General features: G+C 44.2%; 2 protein-coding genes across 5 annotated transcripts in view; one reads left to right on the forward strand and one right to left on the reverse strand.

Annotated features, from left to right (window-relative positions):
- iqck (IQ motif containing K) overlaps nt 1–4058 on the forward strand; it is a 12896-nt gene extending 8838 nt beyond the window's left edge. The window contains 3 exon segments of the mRNA XM_029438147.1: nt 156–267; nt 3800–3870; nt 3872–4058. Coding sequence (XP_029294007.1) covers nt 156–267; nt 3800–3870; nt 3872–3919 — 231 coding nt within the window. The 3' untranslated portion in view covers nt 3920–4058.
- Nucleotides 4059–6301: 2243 nt separating this feature from the next.
- gprc5ba (G protein-coupled receptor, class C, group 5, member Ba) lies at nt 6302–20523 on the reverse strand. 4 transcript variants are annotated; one of them, XM_029437689.1, is made up of 5 exons: nt 13978–14154; nt 13088–13243; nt 11667–12699; nt 11271–11452; nt 6302–9771 (listed from the first exon to the last, which is right to left on the reverse strand). In XM_029437689.1, exons 1-5 carry the CDS (start codon nt 14008–14010, stop codon nt 9727–9729), a joined length of 1449 nt encoding a protein of 482 aa, XP_029293549.1. In that variant the 5' UTR covers nt 14011–14154; the 3' UTR covers nt 6302–9726. The 4 variants fall into 4 exon arrangements, with proteins under 4 accessions (XP_029293549.1, XP_029293550.1, XP_029293547.1 ...); XM_029437690.1 differs by lacking the exons at nt 13088–13243; nt 13978–14154 and adding an exon at nt 19745–20523; XM_029437687.1 differs by lacking the exon at nt 13978–14154 and having other exon boundaries at nt 13088–13340.
- Between the last annotated feature and the right edge of the window lie 3905 nt (nt 20524–24428).

Here is a 24428-nt window from a genome sequence, read left to right on the forward strand (position 1 = left end):
GTAGCTTAATTAAGTTATTGATGATGTTTGCTTATGTGAATGCATGCATGTGCTGCGTTCGCACATGTGGTGTGTGTGTGTGTGTGTGTGTGTGTGTGTGTGTGTGTGTGTGTGTGTGTGTGTGTGTGTGTGTGTGTGTGTGTGTGTTTTAATAGATCAGGGAACGCCCAGATGTGCAGGAGCTGCGCCAGTGGCAGAAAGAACTGAGAGAGAATCGTGACATTGCCAAAACTGTCGAGCAGTTCTGGGCCCAACGAGAGAGCCGAGGTGAGAACACACACACACACACACACACACACACACACACACACACACACACACACACACACTCACTCACATGGTATCACTGTATGCCAGGCCTCAGGCTCGATGGCAACACAATACCATTGATCTTGAATTTTCTCATGTTGCCAAAAACAGCTGCTGATAAGCAGGCAGGATGCCAGGCCACATTCACACAAACAAGCTATAAAGGAATAGATATTAACCCATACAGTACTATACGCACCAATAGACACACACACACACACACACACACACACACACACACACACACACACACACACACACACACACACACACACACACACACACATATATCAGCTTGTGCACAGTATAGTCTCACGCACTCACACATATAAACTGCAGAGATACGGTATTCATCCCAACAAGGCTTTGAAGTTAAAGCAGAGAGATGAGGAGGGCAGTGACACAGAGAGAGAGAATGAGGGCAGAGGCAGAGAAAGAGACGGGGAGAGTGAGTCTGAGAAAGACTAAGACGATTGAAAGTGAAGGAGAGAAAGAAAATGTCCGCAGGGCTCAGGGTGTGTGTGAGTGACAGAGAGATAGAGCAGAGGATGGAGACTGGGGATACATGTGAAGAAAGAGAAGATATACAGGCAGAGGGAAGGGAGGGCGATTGAGACAGAGAGAAGTATAGTGTGCATGTGTGTGTGTGTGTGTGTGTGTGTGTGTGTGTGTGGGGTGTGTGGTGTGTGGTGTGTGGTGTGTGTACTGTATGCACACATGAAGGACGAAGGACAGAGCAGAGCAGCTGAGAATGCAGGCCCTTGTTCAGAGTGACTGGAGAGTAATATAACCTTGAACGCACACACACACTGTACACATGATTCCCAACGAGCACATACCCCCTAGTGTTCTTGGAATTACTAGAGGGTTCATGAATAAAATCTGTGGCGAAAAGCAAATTGGAATGACATTTCCATCATCTTCAGCTGTACTTTGGGTTTTGTGCTATTTAGCAAATGTGAGTAGACTAGGATGCTAAACTAAAATGATGAGCATAAACAACAATACACCTATTAAACATCAGCATATTAGCATTGTCATTATGAGCATGTTAGCATGCCAGCATTAGCATTTAGCACAAAGTACAGCGTCTCAGAGCTGTTGGCATGACTGTCTTGTTCAGTGCCTTTATTGTCCCAATAGCTAGTAAACTATTTTAAGTCTATTTTAACAGTTTATGTGTTGCGATTGAAAGTGCATGAAAACTAGCTAGCAAGTGGACCGCTCCGTCCGAGCAACAACACTATGATATTCAGGCGAGTGAACCAAAACAGCAAAGTTTGGGCTAGAAAACGAAAACAATCACTGTTCCTACTTGAATGCTTGGGATGCTGGACATTGATAAGAGATTGCACAAAGAATAACCAAAAATAATTTGTAAGATATCACACATATCATATCGCTGTATGACGATACGTTACTATAAAACTCTTTAGAACTGTGTTGAACTGTAGTTGGGATATAATTCTCTGAGAGTTTGTCACTACGAGCGACACCGTTCACATTCAAGTCATCATGTGATCCATCCATCCAAAAATATATTGAATATAGCCGCTTTTAATTGAATGTGAATAGGCTATGGATGATGACGAACACACACACTCCAACTTGCACACTAAAGTTGAGCATCGTAGCATCTCTGTTTTTGTCGCCCACAAACAATGTCACCCCCATAAACACAGGTTTCTTCCACACTGACACATTCCACACAACAAAGGGGCTCACTGCAGCCGCGGCGAGTAGACAAGCATTCTTCCGCTGGGGTGCCACAGCCACGCTGTGCTGCTGCTGCTAACTGCTGCTACTGCTGCTGCACCACTACTGCTGACCTGACATTTTAGCAGGGGGCCTGGGGAAGTGTGTGTGTGTGTGTGTGTGTGTGTGTGTGTGTGTGTGTGTGTGTGTGTGTGTGTGTGTGTGTGTGTGTGTGTGTGTGTGTGTGTGTGTGTGTGTGTGTGTGTGTGTGTGAGAGAGAGAGTTAAAAGAGAGTCTACCCAGACTGTCCTGATTTGAAGCCATTTTCTGACCTCTTCAACAGAATCTGAAATGGATGAGGGGGAGAGAGAAGCAGAAATGTGTGAGCAGGGAGCGGAAGAGATTGGTGCTGAAGTTGCAGTTTGTTTGCTGGTTTTGCCTGTCGTTGTTTTGGATGTAATGAAGCGAGCACTGCCCCCCTAGCACTGACAGATAAATGACCCATGTTTGGGACAGAGGCTGTGGTAGAGAGAGGGTGAGTGAGGAAGATAAATTATTTAAGGAAGGTCCCCCCCCCACTGTATACATGCTCTTTAAGTCGATCCAGCAACAGCTGCACTCGTCTCATTTGACCCGAGGAGACCAGCATGCGATACCTCTTCTGCCATTTCGCGTTTTACAGCCTAAAATCAGAATTAGTCAGAGACGGAGAGGAAAACAAAAGGGGAAAGAGCAAAGTAACCCAGAGAGCAGAAACACGGTGATATTTCAAGTTGAAGAGGTCACGGCTCATTGGGCAGGTGCAGCTCTCAACAGCTCATGAATCAGCGCTTGACTGTCCTTGACTGAAGCCTGACATGTACCATCAGTCTGTTAAAACAGAATAGTTAGCTAGCCTGCAAAATCACCTTTCCACTTAATGGGGATAATAGTAATAACATTCTGTATAACTGTCAATTACAATTAACATACTTCTGCCTTTTTATTATCTTTTTAATTTATTTAAAAAATACCTTTATAAATGGCACCTTATTATAAGTATGAGTCATGTTATCTGAAACAGAGGAATGCATTTTTAGATTATTAAAAGGCTACTAAGGATCTACATCGGTGCAGATGTTGATGCTACAGATTGTATCGATGCATCTCAAAGAGTTTTTCAAAACCACATTTCAAACCACAGCTACAGTCATTAACTTGTGTTAAGCAAAACAACTTTCACCACCGTCATTTACAATCTGTCTGCAGCTCTTGTGGTATAAATGGCCAAATAGTCTATTCATCACTCCATCACTTCTGTAATGTCAAAGCTAATGCCTTTTACTGGCAGATAACAAAAGGCCACAGCGGCAGCCTTGCACCTGTCACACTGAGAACGTGTCAGTAACTGGCTGAATCAGGTTTCAACCCTTTTTTGAAATATTGTTTTCTATCAATTATGATTGGGAATAGAGGAATATATTTTTCAGAAGCTAATTGTTTTATGCCTTTAAACACCAGTATAATGTACTTACCAAACACAAGAGGCTTCTTTACGGATTAAAATGAGGGTCGTAAACAATTCTTTCCAATTGATATTTGTCATTGCAACATGTGTGCCATTAGCTCGCCAGTCGGGCGCACAGAGAGACGGCCCGGCTATGTGAACAAAGCACAGAGAAGCTTAGATTACAACACACACAGAGGCTCAGGACGACATTACTCTACTTTATCTTTACATTGCAAATAAATGTTCGCTGCTATATTAATTATTGTGTATAGAACCTCTAAGGATGCATTTCTTGTTTGTCTCCAGTGGGCTCTGCAATGACAGATCTTCCAGGAAGTCCCCAGCCCGGTGACTCAGATGTATCCATCCAGGTGGTTTCCCCCACCCCCCAGAGCACCGTGGTCCACACCCCCACCCCCAAGATGACCCCTGAGGGCATTGAGTGGCTGACCCCTAGCCTGTGCAGCGCGGAGAAAATGGCCTCCTCACCATCAGTGAACGATTTCCTGGCTGTATCCGTGCATGGTGACAAATCCCTGAATGCCTCTCCTTTTTACTAGGAACTCAAAACCATATAGACTCGTGGTACTGTTAACTGAAATCATTAGCTCTGTGAACAAGGCTTTTCTGGTGTTTAAAGGCTATTAAACTCTGTTAGGTTGACGTCAAAATGAGCAAAGTGATCATTGGAACAAGCCATTAAATACGCCCGTAACCAATTGGATATGGCAATGCAGGGATTTATGCTCGGAGATTTGTGTCTAATTAGTTGATTGCTTTCATTGCCTTTTTGATGGATCACTTCCCTTCATGAGTCTCACCCAACAAATGAACATCATATAGTACGGTTCACATATTATTACGGTCGGGAGAGAAGCATCCCGTAACAGACTTAATATTTCCTCGCAGCACCTCTAGCAGATAGCTCACTGAAAGATAACCACGTCGTATTTCCTCGCCTTGTCATTTCCTTTTTCCCTAGCAATACATATCACTCTACAAAGGGGTTATAGCATTTCCATTCAAGCCAGGAATTGAGGCCAGAGGAAAGGTGAGTCAGCGTGTAGAGCAGCACTTTCTATCCTGTTTATCAGGAAATGAAATGACGCTGTCAGGGAAACAGAATAAAAAAAAGAGTGTGGGTGATTGACAGCTTTCTGACAGAGCAGCAAACTCTTAGATCTTACTGGTTTACAAGCAATAATAACTCTGCTGTATAACTCTTGACACTATGTGGAGTGACTGTATAAATATATTTTTTAATATTGGCACAATAAATGAACATTTCCACATATGAACTCTTGGATAGGTAGAAACGTTTTTTGATGGTTTGTTGTTTGGTCTAATTAAAAAAACACATCCATCATGCACATGACAAAATATCAAAATCACAATAAATATTTACATTCTCTTTATTATAAAAATGTGACTCTGTATGATGGTGTTCTTCACTATCGTCTATAAATTAGTATATCTTCACATGCTGTATTTTATTGTTGTGTATTCTCACATAACAGCAGAGTTTTCATATTTGTATTTGTCTTATTTTGCTTTGGTCTTTTGCAAGATGTAGCTAAAGGTTAGACAGTTTGCCCCTGATGACTCATCACTTTCAGCTGTCTTTTTTTATGACTGGTAGCATTCAAACGTCATTTTAAATGTCACGTATCAGCCATGGAAAGTTCATGAAATTTGATTAGCAAAAATATTCAGGATAAAAAGGTCTGCATGCTGATCATCTGCATTGTTTTTACTCTCCTTTCTGCCAACTTGAAAGGCAGTTCAATTGACACACAGTCAGGAGAAGACGTTATAACCTGCTGAGTGAATAAAGTGCACTCCTGGCAGATGTCCATCACGTACCTGAGAGGATACTTCCGTTTTCCCCTTCGGTGTTACTGCAGAGCAACGAGGCGGCGGCCTTTTGATGGACGGCTTTCCTGACCATCCCAGTCACTGATGCACACCGCCTCACAGTGAGGCATGAGGAGGGTCATGTATCTCCCTTTGCAGGTATGTGGATGCCTGGGAGACAGCTGCCTCAGGGTGAGGTGATAAAACAGCCCATTTCATTCTGGGGACATCTGATAGTGCAGCCAGCTCCACAGAGTCTGGCAGCACTGGGCCAGACTGAAACTGGATCACACAGCAGCAGGAGGGAGTGGGCACCAGGCTGTCAGAGCAAAGCCAGAACACAACTGGTTCTGGGCTGCGATTTCAGACTGAAGGTTGAAGTGTAGAATACAACTGTGTTTACACACAGTGTATTCGGCAACTATTTTGATAATTGATCAATCGCTAAAGTCATTTTTCATGCTAAATAGTTCAAAATGCTGTTTTCTGCTTCTAGAAATATAGAGATGTCCTGCTTTTCTCCGTTTTAAAATCATATTAAATAGAAAGCAATAAAGTTATGCCCTGGACAGCTAAATAATTATGCCTAAACTCACTGTAAAGCTCTGTAAAGCCAAGGGAAGCTGCAGATTCAGGATTTTTTATACATTTATGGGGATTTTGATTGAAACCAAACAAATAAATAGTGTCTCCTTTACATAGTTTATCCAACATAAAGCAATGTCAAGTTTATTGTTCAAATATAACATGTCCCACTTATCTGTCTATTACCAAATGAATGAATCCTTAGCAAAAAATGAATATATTTTTACATTTCTGTAAAAAAAAAAACAATATCTGACAATATATCATTATCCAATCTTTAAACTGTCAAACAACTCTAATTCTTGGCTCTTCATTAAAGCCATGTATGTCACCGCATCACTACCTGGGGGAAAAAAACACCACATCCAGTTAAAAGTTAACTACAAACATGACACTTTTATTGAACTTCTTTTTTTCCTGATTTAGTTACAGAAACAAGAGAGTTAACTGTTTGTTTTTTCTAATCAGAGGAATCAAGTTCTATACATAGGCATGCTGCGTCACCGCACAGTCACAGCTGTGAAAACCAATATCACCCCTGTCAGCTGCCCCGCTGGAACAGTCTGAAGGCAAGACAAATCAGGAGAGGACAGGCAAGGACAAGTCAAACCCAGGGATACGGGTGTTTAGTGGGCTGTCCAGGGATGACAAACTTAACATATAGAAGTTTTGTGCAAATTTTACCACAGTCTATTTGATTTTAAACACAGAGACAATATCAGTCAGAAGATTCTCTTTTTTTCCCTCGAGATTTCAAACTAACAAGGAAGTTATTATTAGGTCCAGTAAAGATGGCATTTTGTTCCTTTTTGGGGAATCATAGTATTTTGGACCATTTTCCCCTGACTTTAATCTCTTTGCTTGTCAAGAGCCAGCTCTCTTTTTGTGTTTAAGAAAGCACAGACATTAAGTGTGTCATCTGATATACACTGAAATTATGATTGCTGTCACATGACCTTTACATAAATAGAGTTAGTATTCAAAAGTACGTCTGAGAAAGGTCTTACATGTAGAAATGGTGATAAGCATGCACAGATAGGTAGTTGACAGGTGCAAAATCTACAAAGTCACATGTTATTATTGTTTTTTTGTTTTTTTTGTACTCGACATTGAGTGAAAACATCACAAGAACTCAAACCTCCCCCCTCCGCTCTGAGTGGTGAGAGTTTTATCTCGTTACTGCTGACCATCCGAAACCCTGAGGACAGTTCTTCATGGGCTACGACGCACGGATCTGTGGGCCCGTAGCCTGTTTCTGAACAGTGGAGGCCCAAACAGAGCCTGACGTAGCAGGACACGCTCTCTTTGGGCATGGAGCTGGCCTGCTGGTACCAGTCCTATTTTAGAATAGCCAGTGGGTAAGACATGAACATACAGCAGCAGTCAAGGGTTGACCCTTTGGCTTTTCTTAGTTGAGGGTTGATGCACTGTAAGACCAAGGGTCAGCAAAATGACTTGGGAGGTCTTGAAGCTTTTTCAGCCTACCCTGCTCTGTTTATTTATTATATATCTATCTCTAAAGTGTTGCAGAATAGGTCATTGTTTGCTGCATGAAGTGCCAAAAATGATTCACAGCTATTGTAATTTTTCTGAAAAAATAAAACTAAAGTATGTTTGTATCCCCCGTAACTGTAACAGCGAAGAGAGGATGACTGTCTTGATTGAGAATATTGCGGGAAGTACAACCGACGTAAATCCCTTTTTAAATGACAACTCATCATTTCCTCGAACAATAATCAAACAAACAAAAAAATAAAAGCCTCTCTAGTATTGGCAAAACATTTCCAAAATGCTAGCTTAAAAAAAAGACACCAGCGAGAGAGAAATAAAAGCATCATGGAACAACAAGCAAAATGTATGAGCAACTAAGCAAACCAGTTAAAAAAGAAAATCCCCAGATAAAAAAAGTTTGCAGTAGTCAGTTCTCCAGGGGGTCATATGACACTGGTGTCTAAACTCAGGCTACAGTTAAAAAAGAAAGAAAAAGTAAACAAGCAAGCAAAGCTTTACAGCACTACTATGTACACAGCTTCTCGGGTGAAAAGAGAGAGAGCTGGTGTCGTGATGAAGGGAAAGGGCGTGAAACGGAGACTCCAGTGAAACAAGAGTCCTTCTTGGCACGGGGCTACACTTGAGCTATAGCCGACCACAGGGAGACAGGAGGAGGAGGAAGAGGAGGAGGAGACGCTTCACCAGATAAAGACGATGACCACATAGAGCAGAGCAGTCAGCACATCACGCACAAACACACAACCCACGGAGATCTTGCACTGTCGCATAGACTCCCCTTGGACCATCACTCGCTATCTCCTTCCTTCTGTCCCATCCCCCTTCTTCCTCCTTCTATATTGTATCTCCCACTTTCTAACTTACAGTGTAAATCTGATCTTTCTAAGGCTCTAGGATATGTCCACACACCAGCCACAGCTCTATCTATCGCCTGTCACTGATAGTTTTGACACCTGCATCAGTGTTGTTCCTGTAGTTCTGTGCCGCACTGGGAAGTTGTGTGGAGGAATATATAGCACCAGAAAGCAACGTTGACTTTTTGAAATCCCACCCCCTCCCCCCGTCAACTCCCGACACTCATAAAATCACACGTACGCACACATTAACACAGATGGAGGAGCTTAAGTACAGGGGAACGTTTCATTTCCTCGCTCCGTTTCCTGCTGATATAAAGTGACAGTTTCTCCTGGCTGGTTCAAAAACGCCAGTGGCCACCGGAGATGTGGGAGAGCAGCATACAGCAGTCTGACCTAGATTCATGAAGCAGTGCCTCATCACCGATGACTGACGGCCTCCTCGTCCAATCAGAATCCACTCTACTCCATTGTATCGAACAGCAGTTCATTAGCAGCTTTGCGATCCCTCTGTTCAGGTGCTTCAGGCTGCTTTTGCTGCGTGCGCGGTCACCGGGAACTTGTGTCCCGACCGCAGTTCGGGCTTCACAGTTTGTTTCACATATTGCAAAGTGTCCATGCAGGTGGGTGGATGAGGCAAGGTGAGAAGAGTTATGTGTTATATTCACAGACGGTGCAGTGAAACCGGAAACGGAGATAGAGAGGGATGGAGGAAGAAGAAGTGTCCACGGAGGGCTAACGGTCTGGAGGGGGAAAGGTTTATTGGAGCGGTGGTGTTCAGATGTAGGGAATACACACACTATTTTTTCCCCTCTCATATACTCCACATACACACCCACAGAGGTTGGATACTTTTTAAGCGGGCGGTGCTCGAGTTGTACAGTTGCCCATGTGCTCTGTCTTCACCTACACTGTGGGTGGATGGAGGACAGAGCCAAATGTTTCCACGCGAGCGCCAGCATTTTTGAGGAGCAGCAGAAAAGACATCCTGATTGACAGGAAGAGAAATAGAGCGGGAAAAGGCGATAGATTTCACAGTTTTTCAAGGATCCTTACAGTGCTGTATAGTCTCAGTGGAGCAAATAAAATAAAAAGAATACTGCATGTTGATATTTTCAAATCGTGCATTTTGTTTTGCTACTTGCTGGTCACATTTTGAGTTTTTGAACCCTTCTATAGAGATTTGTGTGCTAGAAGAGCTTTAGCTCTGTCCTCCATACCCTACTCTTTCTCAGTCTCACACACACTCATACAATAGTTGATTGGCACACAGTCAGTGTTTGAGTCTGTACACAGAGGGAAAGGACCCTGTTGGCATCCATGTTTTAAGTCCAATTCAACCAGGCAGCACCCCTCGTCCCGGACCCCTCCCTCCTCACCCTCTCCATCCTCTTCATTTTCTACCACACATCTTCTTTCCAATCCTCTCACTCACCACAGCTGCCTCCCTGTGTAAGTTGGAGGAGCAGAGGGCACCTGTAGATGGAAAAATTATGTTTGTAAATAAAATAAACAATTTGGATACTATCATATTCACACGTGCATCTTTACAAACACATGCATACAGTAGCTGCATGGACCCCATATACTCATGCTTGTGCACAAACCCCTCTGTGGTTTAGGACAAAATACATCTCTGACTGTCTTCTACTAAAACCCTCTCATGTTATCTGGTAGCTGTCGAACTGTTCCAGATTTCAGAGCAACCGACAGAGAAGCATTTACTCATTGTGCTCTGTAAAGCTGAAGCAAACCGCCGGAAGGTTTAAGACCCAGCTCAACAGTTAGCCTAAATAATTCTACATGCTCGCCATTCCTTTTAAAGCAATTGTTTGATATTTTGGGAAGTTTGGGGAGTTTAGGCTAATCGCTAGATGAGAAGATCAATACCACATTGTCTGTATATGAACAGCTGGTTAGCTTAGACTGGAAATAGACTGGAAACAAGGGGAAACAGAATCCAACAACCAGCACCTCTAAAGCTAACAAATTAAATAAAACTAAAGTGTAAAATTGTATTTGGTACGTGTTTATTGTTACCTGTGGACAGGGCATTGGTTAGCGGTTGCCCCTATGTTCAGTCTTTATGCTAAGCTAAGCTAACTATCAAGCTCCTCATCTAACCCTTTGCAATAAAGCGAATAGGCGTATTTCCTGAAAATGTCAAACTATTCAGTTAACCTAATCTTACACACTTAGACCATTATCTACCATGCACTTGCATCCTTCACTTTCTTCTATTTAATTATGTTTTTTATCTTTTTAAATTGCTACAAGCTGAATTTATCATTTTGAATATATTTTTTGCCTTATGCAAAGCACTTCCCTTTGAGTACAAAGCATGCTATATAAATAAACTGTCTTTAGAATAAATGCACAAAATTATATTTCATGCAGAGCATCTTAAAGAGAAGTCTCTGCGTTTCATTTGTCTGTTAAATCAGCACGCCTGCAATCTCTAGTAACAGTGGCTATAAATGATCTTTTAGACAGTAGAGAGTGTTGCTTCAGCATTTTTATCCTCCAGTGGTGTGTGAGGTGGTGTGCTCTTGTCGTTAATTCATAATACTGTGGCTGTGAAATAAGTTCACCTGTGCCAGCCAGAGTGCCCATTCATCCTGCATAACGAACGGTGTTATAGGCCAGCAGACAGTCGCATCACTCAGTGGACATATAGCATTGCAGCTTATTAACACACATGAAAGCTCTCTCACACTCACCCATATCAATGTCAGATGAGTGACCATTTGTGACAAAACCATCCATGCATGTGCCCACAAAATACAACACATACCGGCGCATGTCCATGCATCCAACAAACTGATAATGCACACACACACACACACACACACACACACACATACTCACACCTCTCCCTCATTCTTGTGCAATGACGTACGGGCTGGAACGCACAAATGTGCATGCAGTCTGGCCGGCGTGGTCGAATGAGAGAGCGGCGTGTAAGCGGCGTGTACCTGTGACTGGGAGGATGTACTCACCGCTCCCCCATTCAGGATCATGGTCATCTCGGTGGGTTGGTAGACATTGCTGCGGAAAGGAGCGCTGGGCCTGGGGCCAGTGTTGCTGTTATGTTGCCCGGCGCCGCCACCGCCACTGCCACCGCCACCGCCACCGCCACTGCCACCGGTCCTCAAGCCTGGCATAGAACAGACAGAGAGGCGAACAGAGATTACTTACTGTGACTCACAACGTCACTTGAAAAAAGAGAAAAATGTTCCTCCTGTACCTTTTTCTTGCCACGCATGCAAATATTTCCTGGTGTTCTATTACTCACTTTGGCCTACATTCCACCTACAGCCTGTCTGCAAATATTATGCCTGTCTGCTCTAAAATATTGGATTGTACTGTACCTGCAGTGTTCTCATCGTTGTATCCGTAGCCCTGGTTCTCCACAAACTGCCTGTGAGAGAGAGGGATGTCTTCGTCAAAGCTGGTCTCCCTCATCCGTGTAGAGTTTTGGGAGGTGTCAAAGTAATCTGGTGCAGTGGGCTGTGGGGGTGGTCTCAGGCAGATGTGGGCTTCAGGAATTGCATGGAAGATCAGCAGAATCCAGCCCTGAGCCACTAAAGCAATGGCCAGCGCCGGGTCATTCCAGGCCGGGGACCTCCCCAGCCAGTCGTTGCCGTACAGATAGAAGCCCACCCAGGCCACCCACAGCAGCAGCGACAGCAGGCAGGTCACCAGCAGCCAGATGGCATTGCAGCGCCACTGACGTGTCTTCCCACACAGGGCCAGGGAGGCTGCAGTCAGCGCGGCTAGTAGTAGGGCTAACACGTAGCTGCAGGCTAGTGAGAAGTCCATTGGCAGGTACTGACAGGCAGCTCGTCCCTCCCTCAGCACGGTGAGAAGTAGCCACTCGGCGGCGATGATGCCCTGCACAGCACTCAAACCCAGCGCGAGGCATGTTAGGGCGCAGCCACCGGGGCTCCGGCGTTCACGGCCGATCCTACGCAGGCGGATTCCCTGTACCAGCAAGCAGGAGAAGCAGATGGCAAACAGAAGACCCCACAGGGCCCTGCGGAGCAAACATAAAGACTCGTCCTGCTCGATCAGGTAAGCGAAGCTCAGGCCGAACAAGCCAAGGATGCCGAGGAGCAGCAGGAGGATGGGGCCCACGCCGCTGCGCTTCTCAGCCTCACTGATGTGGTGTAAGCGGCACAGCAGGATTAGGGCTAGAAAGATGGCAGTCAGCACCCCACCGGCAGCCACTGACTCGACAGCTACACCCCATATGGAGTCCAGGTCACAGAGGAGGGTGTATGGACGCACAAGGCCCCAGCCGCAGCCTCTTGGGAGAGCCTCAGAGACCTCCGAGTCTTGACCGATGGCACGATGAGCGACAGTCAGCAGCAGCATGAGGAGGACCAGGGAGGGAGGCCATCTCTGAGAGACCAGAAGACAGAAAGAAAAGAAGGAGCAAAGAAGGAGAATGGAGAAAGTGAAAGAAAAGGAGAAATAAATAGAAGGGTCAAGGGATGAGTAATTCTGGTTATAAATGCAACAGAGCTGAGCACTCATTCCCACAGAAATCATCCGCCTGTGAGTGACAAAACAGATAGCTGCTGTGTTTTAGAGAGGAGACAAAGAACAGTAGTTCATGCCTTTCCACACACACACACACACACACACACACACACACACACACACACACACACACACACACACACACACACACACATTGTAGTAGCCTATAACCCTGCCCTCTTTTAAATGTTTTAAGGTTTCATTTTTGTTCAAATAAACAACATAAACATGGCAGAAAAATACCTACAAATCTAAAAAGGCCCAGATAAGCTGCCTTCAGTTCATTCACAGAGTGAAGTGAGGTCAGAGTCCGAGCACCTGGAGTACTTCTGAAGAGAGTTTCAGGATTGTTATTTTTCCGGTCGTGTCCAGTGAACCGGCTTTTGGGGCACTGACAGGGAAGCTGCAGCATCATGCATATTTTTATGAAAAGAAAACAACATACAGAGAAGGGATGTAGTGCGGACAAGCAGTTCCACTCACTATCAGGCATCTCAGGGTATCTAGCAAGGCGTGAGACAATGCATAATACACTGCACACAAATACACAGCGCCTCAAGCACAAGTACAAACACTCGAGTACTTCTGTGTCCCGGTGAAAAAAACAGCAGCACTCTGTAAGCGAAATCAATGCTGTCTCAGTCTACTTATTCCTTTATTCATCACAATTGTCAGACAGCCATACACACACATACACACACACACACACACACACACACACACACACACACACACACACACACACACACACACACAAATACACATTCTTTCGTTTCATTGAGGTCTTTGCTGGGATGATCAGTGCTGTTGTTTCACCTGACAAGCTGTGTGTTTTTGGAGAAGTTGATCTGTATTTGAAGCCACCACGGAGCCGAACACATACAGACACACAGCACATCATTCTGCCAGGTTACTGTCAACTGTCTCACCACTACATTGCTAAGCTTTCAGAAATTCTTTCCAAGCTGCCTCATACATTAGTGAGTCAAACAATCTGCTCTTACAAAGGACACACACACACTTTTCGAGCCGCTCTGTGCTTGAAGCTACACTTTGGATTGTTTATTTCAGCTCTAGTTTTGACATCAAAAAATCTCCCGGGGTCCACAAATAGACTGTTCCACAATATTTACATACCACATAAAGGACACTGGATATCCCCAGCTTCATATTTTCTCTCCATGCCAGTAAGTCGGGAAGAGTTACACGGTCGAGACGTCAGGGGAGAGGTAGGTTTAAATACATGCCAGCCAGGGCTACAGGTCACACACAGTCCTTCCAGCATGTGGCTTATTAAATGGGGCACACAGCGACAGACTCCTACATACTCTGATTTATTTTATCATGAGGAAAATAGGGACAGAAGTGGGAGGACGTCTAGTGGAGCTGCGGCAAACGTATTTAGACCAACACTGCTTTTGATTGTATGAATTGACATTTAAATTAATCTGACTTGTAACTTTTCTATAGTGGTGGAATGCAATGAAGTACAATTAGGCAAGTACTGTACTATACTTGAGCATCTTAATTTCATGCGACTTTGTAATTCTACTCTATTACTACTTTTTACAGCAATAGTCACTTTACAAAAGAAGATGTTGCATACAAAACAAATGATGAGCATATAAAATATGATGCATTGATACAGATTAAACTACCCAACAGTATAATCATTTTGCTCTGAAAAGATAAGTTGATTGATGATTTGGTGCTTTTGGTATGGTGATAGCCGTTTTTCACAATTGCACACCAAACAATGAAAAATAATCTCTGATTTGATGTTCTAATATTCAAATAAAACGTATATTTTTCTTGTGAAAAATCATTATTTATTTATGTGAGACCCCAGAGGGCATAACAGTGAAAGATGCATGTGTGCATATATGTGTGTATGTGTGTTTTTCTGCATATTCATGTGTTTAGAGCTCTTTCATGTATCCTTCAGAGATTTACACCGTCCAAGTTCCTCCTCACGCCTCCTCATTACAAAAATTATTTGCTCCTTCATTTCCTGCTGTTGTTTCAGCCTGTTCTTTCCTGTCATCTCCTTCCCGCCTTGTTACAGCAGTTCACTGCCGCTGGTTATTATTGGTCCACATTAACATCAATCAGTACTTCTAGAAGGATGAGTCACCAAAACAAGCACGCACAAAAAAAACTGTGCTGGATCTTTCTACACACACAAACATCTTACACTTTTATGAATACCTGCACAAGTGGCACACAAACAGACACACTCCAGATCAAATGCTTCTGTCAACATCGTGTTGTTTTCTCTCGTGATAACCATGGTTACGCCCGCATCTCTAAATGACAGAATTAAAAAACAAAAGGGACGGGAGACAAAGAGAGAAAGGCTCACTCGTCCTCAACAAGCCGAGCAGGCTGCTCCTCCTCTCTCTTTTTATTTGTACTTTTCTTTTTGTCTTCTTTGTCACAGTTCCTGGTGACGGAGCCTGTGAAGCCGCACAGTCCAGACAAGAGACACAGAGACGGAAGCTTTGTGTCCTGCACAGCACTTTTTCGTACACTCACCCTCTCATCCAGTCACTCTCTCTTGCACAGATGGTTGCTCTGGCTGCTTTTTGAGTGGGCCTTGGCAGACTAGTGAGCTGAAGGCTGAAGGATGCACACAGAGGGCCACCCACACATACACACACGCATGCAAAATCACTAATGCTCCTGCAAACATGCCCGACACACAGTACCTAACACACCTACAGTACACATGCCTCACACTTGAGTCCTCTTCCCTGCTTCTCACTAATATGAGTTGTATGTGCACAGAGAGGGAGAGAGACAGAGCGAGAGCCCCTGGCCTTCCGCTTTGTGCAGTACTGAAGATGCTGCTGCCGTCTCATCCTCCCCTCCCCTCCCTCCCATCATTCTAGACATGTTTCTCTCTCTGTCACTCCCGCTCCATGCAGCCATTTCTGTCCTCCCCTCCATTTAAAAAGGTTCTATTCAATGCCACCTCTTCTCCGGAGCAGCCGGAGCGGTCTCATCTCTCTGCTACATTTAAAGATGTGCTGTGAAAGATGCACCCCACACACCTCCTCTCTCCACATTTCCTCCTTCCTTTCAACCCCCCCACCCCCACCGTTTAATCCAAAACACACCCCTCTTCCTTCCATTTTGGCTTCTCCTTCTTCCCTCCTTGTGCCCCTTCTTCCTCCCTCCCTCCCCCTTGCCTTTATTCTTGCTGTGTATCTTATGTAACTGGGGAAGGATCCAGCTCTTGCCAGTTCTGCTGCATGGCTGCTGTTTCTCAGGCATCATCTTCCACAGTGCCAAGCAGCCTGCTGGCACTCAGAGGTCCATCTTACTTTTGTATTCTGCATGTAGCGGGGTTACATGCACTCGTGCTGCACGTGTCTCACACACACACAGGCTAGTGTAATGCCCATGTGTGCTGGTTCTATTTGCATGTAAATATAACATTCTGCTTGGCGGCATGTATTATGCATCTGCGGGTGAAGGGACCACCTTCTCACACAAGGCTGAATGTGATGCAGCATGCATTCCTTACACACACACAACTGGAATACAGGCGTGAGAGTGCAAATATGCAGCACTGTAGTCCTTCAAATCTGCTCCAGGTTGGATAGGCAGGGAATGGGGGGGGATCTAGCGAGCCGTCCTGTACAATCACCTCCTCCTATAATTATCAGACATAGCACACAAGCAGATGCGTCTAATTACCGTGGTGATAATTGTGAGGATTATTGCATTTTGACGACTTGCTTCAATTCTCATTTTTCCCCCTACTTTTCTTTTATTCAGACTACTGACAGAGGAAGTGTGTGTGCATGTGTGAGTCTACATGAGTGTGTAGTTGTATGCCTGGGAACACACTGATCCAGCTGTTGAGGTGAGCAGGTCATTTGCAGGACCGGTGCTGGCATCTGCTTGCTGGTGACGCCATTTGAGACTCTGCAGCCTCATCCACACTCTTCTCGAACACTAACAGACCTTTCCTTTTCTGACAGCGTATAAATTTACATTTTATATCAGTGGCTGGGATTACGTAAGGCCTCAGATATCAGTCATGTTAAATTAACCCAGGCTCTCTGGATGTTCTGTCTCACTGTATGAGATGTACTTATAATAAGGACCTGCCTGTCTTACCTGAGGTCTTAGATATGTTACATATACATATGTCTTTCTTCTTCTTCTCTGATTCATGTGTGTCTTTGACCAGCTGATTGACAAATCTCTTACTTGCTTCCTTTTACATTTGCTTTTCTGACATCACCAAGCTGCCATGTAACATTTATCCTCCCTGGAGTTATGGAGGAGCTCTTTTTTAAAAAGAGCTTAATGTGGACATGCTCTTAGCTATGGTGCTCATCCACAACAGGCTCTCTCTTTCTCACTTAAGGACAGTGTGATAGGACACATGGTCGTTGTAATCCCTGACCTTGTGATTTTCCAGAGATGGTCTTCCTTATCAATCGGAAATTCTGTCAGAGTACTCCTACACTGAAAATGTCAAATGCACGGCCAATTTACACAAGATTTCTAAGTTGCCGTTTAGAGAAAGATTTCTCTGGCGCAAGTTTGCTGAAATAAACAGACCTGACATCATCTGACTCATCTGACTTTGTCTCCAATCTCGCCACATATGAAACCCTCCTGAGTGACGTCACCAATAATCCCCAAATAAAAACATGAAGGAAAAAAAAGGGGGATGCAGAAGAAGAAAGAGGTGGAGCGTTGTGATTAGACGTCAAGGTATGACGTATGAGTATGCTAAAATATTAAAAAGGAGTTAGTGAAAAATAGACTCTCGAATAACAGGAGAAGTATGGTTTAGATTTAGAGGAAAGGCATATTGAATGGCGAGACTGAAAAAGTGGTAGTCCATTGACTGCACTGGCCCCCTGAGTGTCAGCATGAAGAAACTGAGAGTGGAAGTATTTTCCCCAGCCTCTTCAGACACTCCCGGCCATCCTAATTAGGCCTCATTACCATGTGACTGGGCCCACAGCAAGACCATATGCTAATTGACTTAACAATTAACAGTGCCAGCGCCTTACACCCCTCACGCTACTCCCTTTCTCTTCTTCTTCCTCCTCCTCTTCCTACATCAACAACTAGCGGGGTGTGATCAGTCAGATGTGAAGGCATCCAAAACCTAAAATGCACACTGAGCTGCAGATCTCCGGTGTCATGTGTTCTGCTTTTTTGTGATGTCAATAAGCATCTTCTTGAGGTTGATCACAGGAGCCCAGAGAGTTTAGATTTGGTTAGAGAGCGTGATAGTGATCAGAGAGCAGGAGAAACAAGGAACAGGCGGATGTGCAAAAGATGAATTGGAGCGAGCCTTGTGCCTGGAGCATCTGTGTGTGTGTGTGTGTGTGTGTGTGTGTGTGTGTGTGTGTGTGTGTGTGTGTGTGTGTGTGTGTGTGTGTGTGTGTGTTGTGTGTGTATGTTGTGAGTGTGTGTGTGTGTGTGTGTGTGTGTGTGTGTGTGTGTGTGTGTGTGTGTGAGGGGAGGAGGGGTGAGTACATGAACACAAATGCTCATATGGGAGGAGAAGCAGAGAAGTTTCTATGTATGTGAAAATCCATCTCATACACTCAGCTGTGTAATGTGTAGAGGCTGTGCACACACACACACACACACACACACAAACACACAATCCTCCAAACAAGGTACATATGGCATCAGCCCCGAGGAGATACTGTAGCATCCTCTTTTCCCATGAGGAAGCTAACTAACTCATGAAAGCACAGCCTGAGAATAAACAGCTCCACTCTGCTGAATATTGATTAATGATGGAAAACAGAACACACCAAAAAAGGCCCGGGAGCTTTCTGAGTACACAAATACTGAAACACTGACCAGGGCTCGAGGTTCATGTATCATCTATCTATTGACCAACAGAAAGTCAATATATGCATTGACTTCCATTTCCATGCAAACTTCCTTAGTCTAATTGGACTCAAGTGGACATTTAAGTGTAATTTCGTTCCAGAGTTAGACAACAAGCCGTTTGTTTATGAGGACAGCGTGGGAGGGAACCGTCTCATAAAGGGGACACCCTTGGTTTTAGCTGACCTAAGGAGCAGTTTAATGCAAACACACATTTGGAAAATGCTTTTTCAGCACCCCCCCTCTCTTAACAATACTGGAGGGTCCCTGGGGGTTCCAGAAGAGTGTGTTTGTTTGCAGGAGCAACAGTAAGACCATTGTTTCTGAGGTGTGTGTGTGTGTGTGTGTGTGTGTGTGTGTGTGTGTGTGTGTGTGTGTGTGTGTGTGTGTGTGTGTGTGTGTGTGTGATCCAAATATAAAGAATGACATCTAACCTCTAAACTAAAGAATGGAGAGGTGATTGACACTCCCAAAATATCCCAATGTATTGTGGGCTGAAAATGGAGGGGCAGCTACTAAAAGAGACCAACGTTTTCATCTTTGTGAGAAGAATGTACCACAGCCAATCAGGCCTTAAATATCTCACAGGTCAAAGTCATCCATGTATTTAGCTAAGCTTAACATGGTTTTGTCAAATGCCCTTTGAGGTCAAGGCCATATGTGCCAAACCCTGTGTGTAAATGTAAATTTCTGCAGCATGCCCTGTTTGAAAATGTACATTTATGTCTACAATACTGCTTGCCCTTTCCTGCTTTACACACCTATCTATTTGGTGCATCGACATCGCCTTTCTCCCCGGGCTGTCAGTGATGCAACTTCCACCTCAGTGGTATTAAGCCCCGAAACAGCCTTATCACAACACAACCTGAGATATGCATTCAAATAAACCGAGATCCCCTGTGGGTTCAGCTAAAATAGTCCTACCCACTGAATATATCATGCACACGCATCTCCACAAGATATCACTCCCCTACCCCCCAATCTTATTAATCAATGTCCTATTGGCTACGTGGTGAGCAGCACGTACCTAAATCGATGTAAACAAATCCGATCGGGAACGAAGGCAGATGCACGGTTGTCAGGTTTGATGGGAGACTGGGAGACTGAAAAATGTCACATTTCGGAATGAGCTCCGCTCGCTGTGTTTGCGTATTCTCTCTCCATCCACATGGACTCGTACGCGATCAGCCCAGATGATTCCTCCTTCTCCAGCTTTGAAACCAGAGGAACCCGATGATTCAGCCCGTGTCCGTTGTCCTCAGAGGCAGATATGGGCATGGACAAAACACACCGGGGTGTCAGGATTAAATTGAGGAAGATATTCTTGATCGTTTTCCCCTAAATCCTTTGTTCAGCGGTGCGCATCTTTGACTTTCACTCTGCACCAATTCATCAAAAATATATAAAACACAAAATGAGTCGAAATCCTATAAGGCGCAGAGAAGGTAGCCCCGAACCTGCCGGATCCCCTTCTCCTGCTACTGCACTGGATGTCCGGGTTGACGGTCACTGCTCCCTGCTACACTTCTCCCAACTGAATGCATCACCAAAACTGCGCTCCGCATAACGCGCGTAACGATAATCTCTCTCTTCTCCGCGCACACACATACACTCAGAGAGAAAGTGACAGCTCTCCAGAGCTGCCACGGACTCCTCTCTGTCCTCCTTCCTTTTAAAAGGTTTACTCTCCAATAAATTAATTGGTGCCTGACAAGGGAGCCACATTAATAAATGCTTTATAGACGCCCAGCGGGTCTCACACGCACACACACATGCACGCACACACACACACACACATACAACTCCTTAATATATTGATTTAATGTTACTGTCAGAAGCTGTACGCACAGTTTAGACTATCTAAATGCTACTCCAGTTAAATTCCAGTTTGCAGTTCTGTTTTTGCCTCGTTCACCGTGTTAAATCATAGAAAATATGCCAATACAGTGTCAAGGTAAACATTTCAACTCTATTTCCGGTTGTATCTTTCAGAATAAAGTTATTAAAATAAATTCACAGTACTTTTTAAACTAGAAATCAAACCAACTTAATGTGAATATATCTAATGAATACTATCATCTTCATTTATATAGCACTGATCAAAACCAAGTTACACCGTGCTTAACATAGTAAGCAAAGAACACATAACACACATAACAAATCTCTAACCTAATAAACCTGCCTAAAATAATAATAAATGGACTGCATTTATTTTGCGATTCAATCCAAAACCCTTTTCAATTTGCCTCTGGTTCACGTACTTACAGACACACACTGAAAAGGTTGATGTAAATCAGCAGGAAACAGGGATTGAACCACAAAACCTTCGATCCAAAGAGAGCCATTTTTAAACCTTGTCCTTTTGTTCTTAATTCAGCTAATATTTGTTTAATTAATGTCAACTCATAAATCCATCTTCCCCTTCTTTTACATTACATTACAGTTCTTTTAGCTGATGCTTTTGTCCAAAGCGACGTGCAAAAAGTGCAAACAATCTTGAGGATACAACTCCGAGTTTGAAATGCAACATAAGTGAAACAGTTGTTAAAGAGGTGTTGATGAGATGGATGAGAAAAGGAAGGAGATCAGGAGCAATAGACTGGAGAAGGTGAGAGGGGATAGGGTCCAGATGGCAGGTGGTAGGACGGGAAAAGGTAATGAGAGATAGATTTCAGCCATTTTCTTTCAGCTCCCCGTAGGATGGCTCTGTTAGCACGCACAGAGTCATCCAACCAGGGAGCTGGAGGGGTCTGGCGAACCTGCTGCAGAGTGAGAGGACAGAGGGAGTCTAGAGAGGAGGACAGAGTAGAGAGGAGAGTGTCTGTGGCAGAGTTGGCAAGCATGAGTGAGAAGGAGTCAGGAGAAGGAAGGGCCGAGAGGACAGCTGAGGCAAGAGAAGAGGGAGAGAGGGAGCGGAGGTTACGGAGGTTACGGCGGAGGGGTACAGTTAGATAGGTTTGTTAGTTTGGGAGAGGGGGAGAGAGTAGGATATGAAAAAGTGATCAGAGATGTGAAGTGGGGTTACAGAGAGGTTTGAGGTCGAGCAGTTTCTGGTGAATATGAGGTCGAGGTGGTTGCCAGCTTTGTGAGTAGGAGGGGACGGAGACAGGGAGAGAGCAAAAGAAGATAGGAGAGATAATAAGTCTGTTGAGTTAAGTTCTTCTGCAAGTTTTCTTTATATGTGTTGACACTCTTATTTTGAAAGTTATCCAGCCTCTTTTCTGGGGTTACTCTGGTTATCTTTGGCTACTTGACACAGCCACAAACTGCTGTGGTGCTTATTATTTCTCCCTCTGTCACATGCTTGTCGCCTCAGCTGCTACAATCCATCCAACAGGGAGGCTTTCAATGGTGGAGCCCCCACTACCTCCCCCACTACCACCACTACCCCCACCCCCACCCGGGCTTCCATCCTGCCTTTATGCTAGTGCATGATCTGAGCCAGTGGAAGTCATCTGTGACAATGTTGTCACAATTTGCCGTGGGTCCCAAAATTGTTACCAATGCATTGTTGGACAAGCAGGAGTAGAGCATGGCAGCCATGACACCTCTGACCAGGTAATCATAATGCTGCTGCTGGTCTAAAATATCAGACAACAGAGACGCAAACCTCTCCTCTCTATGCACTCACCGAGTTAGGTTTCATTTTATGGGATTGCAAATAATCCAGTGATTATCGTCACTTTGTCGTCTACATGTTAATGGTAAAAATCCAAATCCTGCTGAAATATGAGGGAAACACTGGGAACCACATTCTGCATGGGGTTGCCCCCTCATTGCCTCCTTCCCCCACCACTTTCCCTTTCACACGCATACATACATGCAAAGTGAGATGACATGCTGGCTCTGGGCAGTAAGGAGGCGTATCATATGGAGTGGCAGCTGAGGTTGTGAGACTAATCTGACAGGTGCAGGCTAAGAGAGTGACAGCATGGGAAGAGGAGGAGGAGGGGTCGCTATACTCGAAACAGAACGACGAAGGAGATTAATGACTCTCTCACTTTATCAGATGACAGGCTCAGGCAGTACATCATCAATACCATCCTTATTCTCATCAGCAGGGAGAGATTGCGTACATAAAAGCCAATCATTAAACTATCACACATAAGTAATCACAATAAATGTATTAGGAAGAACATCACCTCGGCAGTGTAGGATGATAGTGTTTTTAAGAGGTAACATGTTGTTACTGAATGAGAAGCTCGGAAGATAATTGACATTTTGTTACTGAAAGAAACAATTTGAGATTTCGGGGAATAGGCTTTCCCTTTCTGGCTGAAAGTTTAATTAGTAGATTGATATAATTTTCATGTGTGTATGGTTAATATGTAGCTGGAGAGAGAAGCCTATCAGCTTAGCTTAGCACAAAGACTGGAAGCTGAGGGAAACAGCTAGCCTGGCTTTGTCCAAAGGTAACAAAATCTGCCTAGCAGCACGTCTAAAACTAATTTATTAACATGTTATAACTCCCAAGTTTAATCCATATAAAGACCAAGGTCTAAAAACAACAATTTGCAGTGTTAAGGGGTTTATGTGGCTGAGTATACTTTGGCCGGGTGCAGTATATGAATGAAATGTCTTGTTGTGATGTGTATAATGTTAGCTCTCTCTTTTGTAAAAGAGATCTTGATCTTAATGAGACTTCCTGAATAAATCCGGTTTAACTATCATCCCTGATGCTGAAACATGTGACATGTGAACTGAAACATGCGTTTTGATTTTCAACTCAAAACTGCTTTTTTTGTAAATATTCTTCACGTTCCTCGAGCTCTGTGGTAGAGCAGCAGTGTCGTAGCAGATTGTTCCAATGCATGTTTGCATTCATGTCTATGGTGCAATCATTGGAACTCCTGCTTCAGTATTTATAGAGGGTGACAAGTCACCTCTGTATTAGTATGATGATCATGTGTAGGGCTTAGTTGCTGACTAATATAGCGTTACAGACAGACAGACAGCAGAATAACTTTGGCTCTGTCTGGTGAGTTATTGTCCATTAATGAGGAGAGCACATGCTCTTAAGGTGTCATGTGTCTACAGGAACAACAGCGTCACAGCCACTGTCTGTCAAGTTTCCTTTGGTTTATGCACTATTTATGTTGTTCAGTATGTAATGAATTTTCAGTGTCTCAGTGTCGTCGCCCCCTCCACCTCTGTTTATGTTCTTTCTTCTCTCTCTCTCTCTCTCGTCCCTCCCTCATTACATGACCTCCGTGCTGCCCGGAGGTTGCCTCACCTCGGTGAGACCCTGTTCGGCTCAAACACAATGAACCACAGAAGTGACTGATGGTGGCCGACACACAGGTCGAATGCTGCATCTGTTTCCAGTGACGGGCATCAGGATGAGAGCCTATGACCTCACAGGATGTATTAACTATGACAGGATGCAGGTGTCCTCAAAATTAGCAGGAAGAGAGTCTAATTTTGAAGAGCACTTTGTTTCCAGACACAAATCCCATTTTAAACTCAATGGAATGTATCTTTAAGAGGTGGAAGATGTGAAGCATGATGGAGAAAAGATCAGCTGAACAAATATTTTGTGTATAAACACTGACAAATACTAGTGAAAGGTGCTGCCTTGGTCACTGAGGTATTGAAGGTAGTGTGTTTAGTGTGATAATCCTGACCTCATCTGTTCATAACGCTGACTTATACCCTCCACCTGTCACTGGCCGCCCAGAATACTGAAAAACTGCAGAGGTCATGACCTCTCT

Source organism: Cottoperca gobio, chromosome 8 (genome assembly GCF_900634415.1).
Source record: "Cottoperca gobio chromosome 8, fCotGob3.1, whole genome shotgun sequence".
Taxonomy (NCBI): domain Eukaryota; kingdom Metazoa; phylum Chordata; class Actinopteri; order Perciformes; family Bovichtidae; genus Cottoperca; species Cottoperca gobio.

Bases quoted from the DNA above. Each gene is read 5' to 3' on its own strand.
- gprc5ba (XM_029437687.1), bottom strand. From the start codon at position 13,333: ATGCCTGATAGTGAGTGGAACTGCTTGTCCGCACTACATCCCTTCTCT. The intron at 11,453-11,666 runs GTACAGTACAAT...GTTCTATGCCAG, and splicing joins CAACGATGAGAACACTGCAG to GCTTGAGGACCGGTGGCAGT. The intron at 9,772-11,270 runs GTACACGCCGCT...TTCCATCTACAG, and splicing joins GTACATCCTCCCAGTCACAG to GTGCCCTCTGCTCCTCCAAC.